This window comes from Trematomus bernacchii, unplaced genomic scaffold (genome assembly GCF_902827165.1).
Source record: "Trematomus bernacchii unplaced genomic scaffold, fTreBer1.1, whole genome shotgun sequence".
NCBI lineage: Eukaryota > Metazoa > Chordata > Actinopteri > Perciformes > Nototheniidae > Trematomus > Trematomus bernacchii.
The window spans coordinates 7,752,404-7,765,646 of record NW_022988097.1 but is presented as its reverse complement, the minus strand read 5'-3'; the positions used below and the strand labels follow the sequence as shown (position 1 = coordinate 7,765,646).

General features: G+C 40.9%; 2 protein-coding genes across 3 annotated transcripts; one reads left to right on the top strand and one right to left on the bottom strand.

The window, feature by feature from the left end:
* Positions 1-2: 2 nt before the first annotated feature.
* On the bottom strand, positions 3-7,139 carry rufy1 (RUN and FYVE domain containing 1). Its single transcript, XM_034121119.1, has 17 exons — positions 6,793-7,139; positions 6,316-6,495; positions 6,096-6,213; positions 5,896-5,997; positions 5,615-5,738; positions 5,451-5,512; positions 5,175-5,310; positions 4,973-5,074; positions 4,778-4,894; positions 2,812-2,979; positions 2,628-2,725; positions 2,425-2,544; positions 1,998-2,127; positions 1,429-1,523; positions 1,291-1,339; positions 1,115-1,192; positions 3-780 (listed from the first exon to the last, which is right to left on the bottom strand). The coding sequence occupies exons 1-17, from the start codon at positions 7,109-7,111 to the stop codon at positions 637-639; spliced, it is 2,142 nt and encodes a 713-aa protein (XP_033977010.1). The 5' UTR covers positions 7,112-7,139; the 3' UTR covers positions 3-636.
* A 1,943-nt stretch (positions 7,140-9,082) lies between these two features.
* hbegfa (heparin-binding EGF-like growth factor a) lies at positions 9,083-12,408 on the top strand. 2 transcript variants are annotated; one of them, XM_034121122.1, is made up of 6 exons: positions 9,083-9,350; positions 10,045-10,284; positions 10,378-10,576; positions 10,669-10,824; positions 10,974-11,060; positions 11,180-12,408. In XM_034121122.1, exons 1-5 carry the CDS (start codon positions 9,308-9,310, stop codon positions 11,044-11,046), a joined length of 711 nt encoding a protein of 236 aa, XP_033977013.1. In that variant the 5' UTR covers positions 9,083-9,307; the 3' UTR covers positions 11,047-11,060; positions 11,180-12,408. The 2 variants fall into 2 exon arrangements, with proteins under 2 accessions (XP_033977013.1, XP_033977014.1); XM_034121123.1 differs by lacking the exon at positions 10,974-11,060.
* The last annotated feature ends 835 nt before the right edge of the window (positions 12,409-13,243 follow it).

Below are 13,243 nucleotides of genomic sequence, written 5' to 3'. Positions count from 1 at the left end.
CAAGCTTTGCAAAATGAGTTTTTATTCATTTATCAAATGGCTAGATAAAAAAGGTTTGGTCAACATTCCCAAATTAATTTAAGAAAATGGCTTTGTAGCAGTCGACACAATCCACAAAACCTTTCTGTAATAATACATTCTACAGTCATTTACATAATGAGTTTGCATGTGTACAGTGGGGCCAGAGCTGTAAACATGAGAATGGATGTATGACTAGATGAAACAATATCAAAGTATATTGGTTAAATGTAATCGCATACATGAGCCACAGTAACAACCAGTATTGGGACGTTATTACAATCTAAATCAGATTTTAGAATTAGACAAATTAAAATGGCGAGTTTATGGAGAACCCAAAGTAACCTTGATCACATAAATATAATGTTCAACCTTTAAGCCAAGTCAAGATTATTTCTAAACTATTATAGCTCATCCTGTCAGTGTTAAAATGTGGCCCCTAATTTCATATAGCTGAACCAAAGCTCCTGAATTTCAAGTAAAGTGGAAATTAAAAACACACATTTCCCTAAAGATTTGATGACATGTTCTGTAACGAGTAGTTTAAAAAGCATAGTGGTTGAGTATGTGCAGTGTTATGAAAGCCGCTGTAGAAACGTTGAAGCTTCAGATGTTTTGTCAGGAAGCTGTGGAGACGCTCCTCTGCAGCAGCAGGGCGTGGCACACATCGCACACCCTCACAGGCCGGGGGTACGAGGGTAAGGCCAGCTCGTTACTGGAGCAGTTGTTGCAATAGATGTCCCCACAGTTTCTACAGTGGTGCTGCAACACAAACAAGGACACCTCAATGTCATTGCTGGGAGGATCAATACAGTGTAAATCCTTTAAAGAGATTAAACTCATTGTTATGCAAGTGTCCTAAATCAGTCGATTGAAAATGCTAAGACATGTGAACAAGGATTTCATGATTTTTGTGACATTAATTCCAAAATCCTCAATTGGTAATATAAAATTATTTTTTGAATCAACTAAAGGCAAGTCCAATTGATGTCATGCAGATCCAGATAGCAGAACTTGTGGGTAGAATTGGTATTAAAACTTCTCCATCTTAAGCTGTATGAACATTAGTAGAAAATAAAATGAAAAAGGAGGCTACCTTTCTGCGTGCGATGGAGAACTCCTTATCGCAGTGCTTGCACTGAGTGGCCTCGTCGTCTTTCAGCCAGGCGTGGCCCTGCGAAATGAACAAACAAGATATGACTTGTTATGATTCTCTGTTCAATTTTACTGCATCAATTATACAAGTACACCATTATTCACTTTTTTTTTTACCTTCAGGGCTTTATTGACCTCCTTGAAGTCCTCCATCTTCAGTTTAGATCTTTGACAAAAGATGACAAAAACCTCAGTATATGAAATGGTACGTGATTTAACGTTAAAAGAGAGGGTAATAGAATGAGAAGGACTGACTGGCTGAGATGCAGGCCCATCTCCTGCAGAGCCTGCTCCTGCTGCTCACATGTCTGCCGCAGCTGCTGCTTCTCGTGCTTCAAATCCTGCAGCTCCTGCACGTCACACAAAACAACACCTTAACACACAGCACTGCACAGGAGTCAGTGTTTCCATCATTCCTGATCCTCTAAACCTTAAAAAATAAATAAAACATTTTACTGAGGCCGTTTCACCAAATGTAATTACTGCAATTACATTCCTAATATCGATTTATTAAATAAAGTTGTGAAAGATTTCTAATTTCAGATTTATACGTACTTACAAGTAACTTTTCTGATTGAGATTTTCCCTTGATCAAACATTTTCTGTTCTACCCCATACTTGTGATGTTATAAAGTCTTTAATGTGGACCTGTGAACTTAATTAATGTATGCCAATCAAACTTTGCCAGACATAATTATAAATGTCATGGTGAACATAGAACATAAGAACATTATAAACTGTAAAGTGATTAGGTTTTCATCAATTCCAGAGAAGAATCCACTTCTACAGCTGACTGATGCTGATAACTTGTGCGTGTCACGTACGGCGTTCAGGCCCTGCAGTTGCTGCAGCTGTGTGCGGAGCTCGATGCTGTTGTCTTGTTCCCGCTGCAGAGCTTTCTGCAGGCTCTGTCTCTGCTCCCTCTCAGTGCGCAGCTCATTCTCCAGACCCAGCCTGAGAGCAGAGGAGACATGGAGAGACTTATTAACTTAGAGTATAAGTGGCACAGGAAGTACCAACCAAAATCTATTTTGGAGATAAGTTTTACTAAATCATCCAAAAAGTGAGCTCCAAGAAGAGCTTCTTAACTGCTCCTAAGCTTAGTATTAGCTAATGTTAGCCATATTAGTACAAGGTTTAAAATCTCATCTTGAGCATTAGGTTAACTGACAGCTGTTTCTCCTCAATGTTTTGCAGTTTGTGCACTTGTTCCACTATCATTCTTATTTTGTTCAAACTGTGTGTGTTAACCTTAGCGAATCCAGGTCAGTCAGTTGTTTCTGCAAAGCATCCACTTTCCCGTCGAGGTCCACCTTCATATCTTTGTCTGACTGGTCACTCTGTTTGCGCTCTCGCTCTGAGTTCTGTAATCTGTGAGGTACAAAAATAACAAGAAGAAGAAAATTAGTTAAGAGGAAAATCACTAAAGGAAATGTGACAAGCACAAAACATACCTCTGCTCTAGTTCCTGCATGGATTTCTCCATTTCATCCATCTTCTGCTCAAGCTGTGAAGCCTCCGCATGCTTTTTTTCTGCCTCTCGTTCAGAGTCCTTAAAAGCCACGTAGGTTGTGTTAATGTGCGTTCTATCTGAGTGGCCATGTGAGAGAAATAACAGGTGTATCCATGTGTGTGTACCTGAGCTTTGTGGAACATCTGCAGGTTAAGAGTCTTCACTTGGTCGAGCTGGAGCCTCAGGGCTGCCAGTGTGTCCTGTTTCTGGTGAGAGTCCTTCTCCAGCAGCTTCATGGCCACCTCTATCTCCTGCTTCAGGCCCACCTGCAGCTCCAACTCACGCTCCAGCTCCTGATGTCAAGCAACATACAAGAGGCATCAGTTAAATTCAGTTATAGAGTGTAATCTGTCAAAACAGCAGGATTGCTGATGTTTCAGATGCAAGATGCTGAAAAATACATTGATGCTTTTTTCAACTAGATTACAGATATGCTATTACTTTAATTCTCTCTTCCAAAACAGTCAATTTAAAAATGTCAACTTATTCAGCCTGATATGATATGATAAAGTATATCATATATTTTAGCTATACTCTATTTACTCCCAGTATCTTCACACTTTTTGTTGTGTTATAATTATTCACTAGCTCTCAGATCTTGTGCTGCTGGGTTTTTAAATACACATTACTACGCAATTATAAACACAAGGATAAGGTCAGTTTTTTTAGCTGAATTTTGTTGAATGCTGATTCAATGTGGATAGCTCTTGGAATTCTTTTTTAAAGTGGACCTATCATGCTATATTTAAATGATATATTGTAGGGCCATACCTATATAAGGTATATTTATACGTTTCTGTTTTCAAAATACCAAACAGATCATGCATTTTAGCCATGCCTCATTTCGCTCTATGTGCTGTTTGCTGTCTACGGGTCTGATTCTGCTGACCACGCCCCCCTGCAGGAGAGGTGAGCCGTGCTCTGATCAGCTGCTGGGCTGTCAGAAGAGGGGGAGAAAAAGAGATCTCCGTCCTCCGTGTTTTATTATATAGAGTTGTTATTCATTTGTTTTAAAGCTCAATAAATAACAAAGAAGACCTTTGACCGGCACTTTTCTAATTTTGTCCGGAAGATTTAAACTTTAACGGACATCTTGACCGGCGAAAGTAACTGAAACTGAAACTCTGCCGCACGGTCTCCTCGTTCCTTGGAAGAGGCGGAGAGGTGGGTGTTTGTCATCTGCTGGTGGACTAACCGGAGAGAATTACAGTGCTTGCCTCGACGGGGAGGGATTGCATTGAATTAAAGCAGCGGGAGCAAACGCTTGCCTCGGGGAGGAAGAAAAAAAGCCACAGCGGAGAATAAACAGAAGGGTAACCATGGTAACTATGGGCGGGAAGTCTTCTTCGCTGCTTTTGTGGCAGACAACAGCGCCACTTACAGGCCTGGCATATGTACTACAGCGTCTCCATCGCTTTCGAGCGGCAATGGCCGGCCGTGGCCCAACCCCACATTCCCCTGATAGGTGGAGAGTTGGCCCAATAGCCGTAGCGCCACCGTCCTGACGTCAGGACAGTGTTCAAATCTGGATCAGTTTTTATCAGATCCGTTGCAGCCCCTTTTTTAGAGATTTGGGTATGGAGGAAAATAGAGAGGGTTGTGTTTTCTGACACTTGGTGAGTTCCCTGGAACACCGGGGACACATATTCATGTATAAAAGACGTACAAAAGTGCATTTTGCATGATAGGTCCCCTTTAAGAGAGCAGAAAACTATTTCTTAATAATAAAATGAATAAAAATAAAACAATTTCTTTAATTTAACCTATAGTTAAAGTGATTTTATATATATATATATATATTTTTGAGCAATTCTCTCATTTACATTATTTTACATTGTCTATTTTTTTTTAATTTCAGTTAAGTTTTTTTTAGCATTTACTGTCTTTCTATTGTCTATTTTCCCTTGCTTTTTGAAAGGCACTCTGAGCTCCATGTCTGGTAAGCATTATTATTAATACTATATGATCATCAACACTCACACATAGCTCACACTGCTGGATTCTGTCGAACTATGTAATAACTGTTGATAATCAATACTTATTTTCCATATGCATGACATATTATTGTGCTATAGACAGTTGATTTCTGACCTGGCGAATTCTCTTTTCCTCTTTGTACTGCGACCAAACCACATTGTACATCTCATCCAGGCCCTGTCGAGTCTGTTTGTATGTCTCCAGCTCCACCTGGCTGTCCATGAGGGCGGTCTGGGAAAACAAAACATCAACGTCATAGGTATTTTTTTAGGTTAGGTGAGGTTTAGTGAGTGACTGGTGGATTCTGACCTCTTCCTTTTTCTGACTGGACTGCACGATTGTCTCATTCTCCTTTCTCAGGTGTTCCTGTTCCTCCCGCAGGGAGTTGATTCGGTCTGTCGCTGCCGTCAGCTGAGGACAAGAAAACACACGCTTGGTGGTTAAACCAACCTTTACGCACACAGATGCTTTGTTGACATTGGATAGGAATGCATTCTAACACAGTTCACACCTCTATTACAAGCTTGCTGTTGGTCTTCTCTATAGAGTCCATCTTAGCCTGCAGGTCAGTGACGGTGCCACTTAGGTGTCGATTCAACTCCTCAATGTAGTGCTTCTGATCTAGTATGGCTGTCATCTTTGAATCGCTGAAAGGGAAAATATAAATCTGTTCAAGATTTGAATGTGCATTAGGTCTCTTTTGATCCTTCCTGGGGTTAAAACGAAAACAAAGATCATAAATCGGCTCAAACATGATCATTAAATCCATCTGAAAGCATGAACTCACTCTTTTGGAGTCTCACTGTTGGCAGTGTCTTTCAGATAAAGGGAAAAGTCAATAACTCCAACCTAAAAAGAGAAACAGATCACTGTGTTTAACCCTACATTTTCTCAAAGATTAAATTAGGTGTGACTGGGATGTGTAGGCCCATAAAACCTGTCAGCACTCACCTGAGAATCGAGATCCTCCCCTTTTATACAGAGGTTAGCGTCAATTACATTGAGGCCTACCAGCAGTCCCCCAATCACAGCCCCCTCGTCCTCCATCATCATTGCTCCAGAGTCATAAAACTCACTAGAAGGAGAAAGACAAGGAGGGATTAAAGGAAGCGTATGAGAGGATAAGAATGCATGGAAAATGTGGAAAATGCACCAACGTAATCCTTAAACATGTTAGTATTCTAGCATTAAATAACGGTTATAATAAACACACAAAATGTCAGGCTACTAACCTCAGGAGATCTTTGCGGTCCAGCAAAGCTTTCATATAGTCAGCTACAGTCTTCTGCATGAGCGCTAAATGTAGCCAAGCCCTTCCTCTACCCAAGCCGGTCCTGAAAAGAAGAATAAGTAAACATTTAACAACCAATCATCAAAATAGTGTTAGTCATTTTTTACATTGTAGGTATACTGGAGAGTTGTAATAGCATACTTAATGCCGGGCAGGTCTCTGGCACTTGTGGCAATGTTAACAGACTCCGGACACAACTTCTCAACAAGTTCCAGAGGTCCCCATATGGACTTGTTCTGACCAATGAAGGATTTCTTAGCTGAAAAAACAAATTGTAATAGTCATTTATGCTTTCTCTGGTACTGATATTGAATCATTAAAAACGAATCCTGTCAAAGGTCAGCCTGATGGACCATCTCACCTTTCAGCCCATGTTTGAGGCAATGCTCCAGCACGACAAAGAATTGCTGCAAAGGAGGGTAATCCGAGTCCAGCGTCCTGCCCAAACTCAAGGAGGACTGAATTAATACTTTGATGCTCAGCTTCATCATGCTGAGGAGGTTGGATCTTTCTATAGCCATGGGGTCTTTGGGGGGCAGAACTGTAAGGAATGCAAGGAAAAAGGAAAAGCATTGCAATAAGATCAGTCACACAGATGCAGGCTAGGAGGAGATGTCATGCATGTCTTAAATTGCAGGATAAACACTAGATGTAGTGAGAGAGGAAACAGCGTTATCTTGTCCACGCTCATTAACCCCTGAAATCGATGTTTTGCTTCAGAAGTCATGTGTCCTGACAGCTGACCATCAGTTTACAAGAGGAAGTGAGATAAACTTTATAGCTGCATGTTTTATGAATGTTAGTTTGAGTGCAAAAGTTAGTTGTAGTGTCAGCCTACCTGGAAGTTTTTTTGAAGTGTTGTTGAGGTTATTTTCGGACTCCCTCTCCGTCGGGGCGCTCGCAGCAGAGGGGTTTCTCGGGGCAGCAGCGTAGCTTACCCCGCTGCTAATCGTCTCCGTGGCCTTCCGAGCCAGAGACAGGATGGGAGCCGACCAGCTGCTCTCTGCCGCCGCAGGAGACGCCTTCTCCGGCCGCTCCGGCTCCTCGCTGCCGTCGGACTCGAGGTCGGGTGCGGCTTCAGAAACTTCTGGCTCATGTAGTTGTTCTGCTTCGCCATCTTCAACAGCTGTGTTTACTTCCCCTGCCTCGTCGGCCATGTTTGTCCCCCCTCCCCTTTCCCCGAGTATTCACGTGACCACAGCAGAGCAATCAGGCGCGCTGTGAGAACTTTATTCTTCTTCTTTGGTGTTATTGGCGGTTGAGGAGTCAGTTCATTTGCACTACCGCCTCCCATTGGATTATATATAACAAAAACTCAGTCCTGCAAATCCTGCAGTTTAACTAGGTTAATCTTGAAGTCTTGACCCACTTTAAAGCCAGCACTAAAGCCCCCTACCCACAGAAGACACTTAACTTAATAAGTCACAGTAGGACAATACAGGTGTACATGATGAAAGTAATGATAAATACCATTTAGGTGCTCCAGTGTTAGGGTACTGGTATTTTGCATTCTATCACACTGTCACACAATATAGAGGCTATGAATTATACTATATTCAAAAAGTGTTGGACAATGTAATAGTTACACTACTCTCAAATAGCTCAGTTTCTCCTGTAGGCCTTAGAAAACAATGAATATCCATTATTTTTACATTGTTTAATAAAATATGATGTTATATGTTCTAGACTTGTGAATACATAATCTTACACATATTAAAAAAATGTGTATATTTTAAACAATATTTATTAACAATATTTCAGTGTTGCCTTGTCTGATCTTACAGTAAATAGTCTGATTATTTGCTCTGAAGTAGTCTATAATGGTCATGGTAATGTCACGATTGGTATCATAATGCTAACCCTATACTCCCAACTTAAATTGAGACATTTGAGACTGAATTGAGACAAGTACCACTGCAGTCCTCTGTACACTCAGAGCAGGTGTGATGTAGTTCCTAGTTTCAGCACCTGGTGGCGCAGACAAGCTGTGAGTTTTTCGCCTGAAGAACATCTTTACAAGGTGCTTTCATTATTTATAGGCCTTTAGAAATTCACCAGTCTAGTTTGGACCGTACAGCTATTATTGTTGGTCTGCACGCTATTATTGGTTGTGTCAGCCAACCATTTTTAAATATCACAAATTATTTTTACTTTAAATGTTTGTGAGGGCTACTTTGCACTTTCACACTGCATATTCTTAGCCTGGAGTGCAGTGTGAAAAAAGCATTATGTGTATACCTGTGTACGTGTTTGTAGCCTTAGGGCCCTCATCTGGATTAAATAACAACACATCCATCCCTAGCCTTATGCAGACTGAAAGTGTGAGTGAATGGGTGGATATAGGTCAAGTAGTAACATTTAAACACCAACAAAAGTTGTAATAGTTTAATATCTATGTGTGTGTGTGTCTATCTATGTGTCTATCTATGTGTATATATATATGTGTCTATCTATCTATCTATCTATCTATCTATCTATCTATCTATCTCTCTCTCTCTCTCTCTCTCTCCTATCTATCTATCTATCTATCTATCTATCTATCTATCTATCTATCTATCTATCTATATATATATATATATATATATATATATATATATATATATATATATATATATATCTAATAACTATCTGTCTATCTATCTATCTATCTAATAACTATCTGTCTATCTATCTGTCTGACTTTCTGTCTGTCTGTCAAGTCTGTTGTAAGTCAAGTGCTATTCAGGTAGGCTAGGTAAAAGTGAGGAAAAATATAGTAGCCTACATATAGCCCTGATGAATTCCTAACACACTCCATGGAAACTTAGAAAGGATGTAGCCTACATTAAAAAGGCGAGGAACATCTCCTTAATAATTAATACCTTAGTAATGCTTACCACTGCAGCCATCAGAGTCTACTCTTTCTCATTTGGCCCTACATAATGTAACTGCACACCAAAGTGATTTAGCCTGATAATCCATGAATCAAAGCACAATATTGTTACATTTTTATAAAATAAAACACTCTTTCTACAGTATATTCCTGTGTCTTGCATTTCCACAGCAGCAGTCTCTCCTACTGTAAAGCTCAGCCTCTGTAGGCGTGGTGAACTTAAGGCAGCAGGCCATAAATACTGCAGAGCCTCTGTCCGGGCGCTCCTTCACTCTGCGCCTCTCTCACTGCAACATCCGGGACACTCCAGCCCTCTCAAGTAACGCCAAGTGTTCGCAAACAGGCGGAATTAATTCAAACGAAAAAATAACCAAAAAAAGCGAAAAGAAAGGAATATTAAGAGCCGGATCAAGAGAAAGGAATACAACTCGTACATCGTCGTATTTTTTCCCTGATAAAAATTCCGGGACGTTTTGACATCATGAGGATTTTCAGTGCTGTGCTCTTGCTGGTTCACGCCTTGGGTGAGTTTCATGTGCGCTCATTTTTGGATAACAATGTATCTTTCTTTGAAGTTGCCTATTCCGTTTAATATTACATTTCTAGCTGTGTGACATCTTGCTTATAACACTTCTCTAGTATGTCTTGTAAACTGTAAACCGGTTTTCATGATGCCAGGCTATTCGGGAGCTAGTGGGGTCATCTCTCTATTTTAGAGCATGCTTTATGTAACTGGATACATTTATTTTTAACTTATATTCTTGCCTGACATTAGCTAACTGTCTGTAAATGCATTTCATGTGTGTGTACGTACGAGACACAGGGATATGCCAACTTATATTTGCCCTCCCACTACATTTCCCTTCCAAAGACCTTAAACTGTCCCACAAGTGCCTGGCTTATTAGTTCAAGACCCACTTTTCCGAAGTGCAGCTGAGCAAGGCAGTGAATACCTACCAACCCTTAAAGAACATACTTTGTATCAGAGTGTGTCCATTTCCTTACAGGGATCAGTAAGATTGCACTGAAAGCCAAAAAGCCTGCCTGGAGCTACCTTGCTCAAAACATGTTTCAACTTGCCCTCATAGTTCCTCCCACCTTGGCACTCTAACCTGTGTGCATTAATTGTTCCCTAGGGGAAGAGTTTGTGTTAGGACTATGCCAAACCAAACTTAGATGCAATTTAACCATTCTAAACACTTTCATTCTCTCCTACAGTGGTGTCCAGAGGGGTCAGTGGAGCTGCGGTCGACAGGTATGAGAGTGACAGGCAACGACACACAGCTGTTATCAATTTGGACACGACCAGAGGCAGGAGGGTGGAGGAGGAGAGCAGAAGCATGAGTGCTACTACAGCGGAGTATGGTCAGCAAGTCGACGAGGAGGATTATGAAGATTATTACGATGAAGAAGAGTATGAAGATGGCATGTCTGGGGACTATGGTGAACTGCCACGAGGTAAGGGAGTTTGTCATTTCTCAAATTCATCACACGATTTTACTTTAGTCTTAACAAAGATTAATATATTTTTGTTTTCTGTTTGCTGTTTAGTTGCAATGGTAAGCAAACCAAAAGACCCGCTTGCCATCCTGGAGACTGAAAACCCAGAAGGAAACAGAAGAAGAGGAAAGGGAAAAAGGAAGGGGAAAGGCAAGGGAAAGAAGAGGAATCCTTGCCTGAAGAAGTATAAAGATTTCTGCATTCACGGCACCTGCCAGTACCTTAGGAGCATCCGCGCCCCATCCTGTGTGTAAGTACCAGCTCTGCAGACATCTGCACACCACCTCCCACACTCAGAGTCCAACCAAATTATTAATGATTCCCTCTCTGTCCTGTCTGCAGGTGCCACCAGAGTTACTCTGGGGAAAGGTGTCAGTTTTACACGTTGCCCGTGGAGAAGCCCCAGGAGGGCTACAACAGGACCACAGCTCTGGCGGTTGTGGCGGTTGTGCTGTCGTCTGTGTGCCTCACCATCATAGGCCTCTTATTGTTGCTCAGGTAAGCAAAACACAAAGATTCACTTGCAAACACACACTGACCACTATACACACATAGATAAAGGGTTTTTCTAGCAGCTTAGCTGATACTTGCCACGGTTAGACACTGAAAATAGTCTAAACAAGCCCCTTTTCTTTTGTGGATTACAGGTTTCACAAGCGGGGAGCGTATGATGTAGAGAATGAGGAGAAGGTCAAACTAGGGTTAGGGTCCAGCCACTGAAGAGACAAAGACAGGTGAGTTGTGAGGAACATAGAGACATACACTGACAAACATCTTCTTTATTTTTATTTATTTTCGTTGCCTGAATGAAATAAGGTTTTACTCATTGTCTCTCTCTTTGTTTCATTTTTAGGCAAAGATGTGGAAATTCTACCTCAAAATAGAAAAGGAGAAGTGAACTGCGAAAGAAGGTCCTAGAGGGAAAAGGATTGTACATGAAGAAGGGAACTGAGGTTGTCGTCTGCCTTGACCCTATGTAGACACTCAGATGAACAATGGGCAGAGGAACATATTCCTGAAGGCCTCAGAAGACGCTGGCCCAAACTGAAACTGGAATACTAACGGCCCAGAGGACGGACTGGAGATGTGAGCACGAAGGAACGAGAAGAAGGAACGTGTCTTGACTCTGTGCTGCTTCGTGACTGTGTGAGAAGAGGTCGCTTCAGATTGAACTGAGCAAGATTTTTAACAAAAGCATTTTGTATTTTCCTGCACAAGTCCATTTCTTTTTGTGTACAGTCAACGTTATATTTATAATTTTTATTTATTTATTTAAGCTTACTGTATTTATAGAGACTTTAACCACCTTCAACCGTTTTGAAAATAATGATGTTACAGTTGTTTTTTTATATTTCTTATTGGACAATATTTATTTATGAAACGAAAAGCAAACAATGCAGAAGCTCTTAAAGATATTCAGTAAAGAGATATGATGCATAATCATCTCATAAAGGCGTTAATTCTGGCACTCAGATGATCAATAGCACTGTGATTATTACATTGATCGTTAAATAGAGAATCGTTTTTTTAATTATTCAGGGTAGTTTCATTAAGTGCAAGGAAAGCCCTGCTCACCCTGACACAGTTACACATATTTATACCTGGACGCTGCAAAGTGAAACTGGGTGGATGAGTCAGCGATGAGTCAGCAACAAGGCAGCTCTGCCGTAGAAGTTGCTCAAAGGCACATCAGCGGTGATAGTGGGGTATAGGCTGCTTTTCCAGCCCACATGTTTAAGGATCTTTAGTCCACCTTAGGCCTAGATGTATGCCTTAATGTAATAAGGCAATGCGTTGCCCTGGGATATATTGATTACAGGCAAATTAAAAACTGCACTTAGCGACTGAATTGCAAAAAAAAGAAAAGAAAATATCAGATGCACTGTAACAAGAATTTGGTATAAATATGTTGTCATGTTGTCTTACCATCATTTGAGGAGAAACTCCCTCAGATCTATGTTAAGCTGCCAAGCAAAGACAAATGTGAATCAAAGTGTTCTACCCTTTCAAATCTTGCAGTTTTGAAGTGATTCTATTTATGTGATTTTTTTCAGAACAAAATAAAGAGAAGGATTATCAGAATTTTGGACTCATGTAGTTTTCTCTGCATTACATCAAACCAACACGTTCTTGGCATTAATAGGAGTCACACATGTTTTTCTTGCAGAGTAGTTGGGTAAGGTCAAGTTTATATTTGCTCTTCAGTTCACTTCCTGAGTAGGCCCACACATTAACGTGATATTTTAAAGTGGCCGGTCTGACTTTCGCTCCATTTAGGAGCTTTAATTATAGTAAAAATAATATTTGAATTTCCCCTGTCCCTGACGTGTGAGCAGTGAGGCACCTGTATCCTGGCCATTAGTGCTATTATTTTCAGAGATCAAAAGGTCGTTTTGAAATGGGGTCACAACGCCTTTCTAGTTTATTATGTTACATATCTGGATATCAATGTTTGATCACTATTTTCATTCAAATTGTACTGTTTAAAATGGTCTTTTAAATTCTAATGGTTCCCAGAGTCCTTTTTCTTTGGACCAAATTCAAAAGAAGACACCATCAGTTTCATGTGTTGACAACAGCATCATGAGGCTCACTGACAGATCAATCCCACTGAGTGCGGTCAGGACTCTCTTACCGCTGTGTGATCGTACCGAACCACGGGGAACAGATGTGCGGCGTATAGGCCGGGGAACACCTGATATTGAGCCACAACACATCATGCCACAGCACCACACGCCATTACTCACACAGCCAACAGATGTCAGGTTCAAAGACACACCACCAAGTATAACATCTGAAACCTCAACCAGCCCTGAATGCCAAGGAGTTCAGAGAGACCACATACGGCAAATACTAGCAGGATGCAACAATGCTGTCATGTATGCCGCACACAGATTTAATGGTGGGTAAGGAAAGT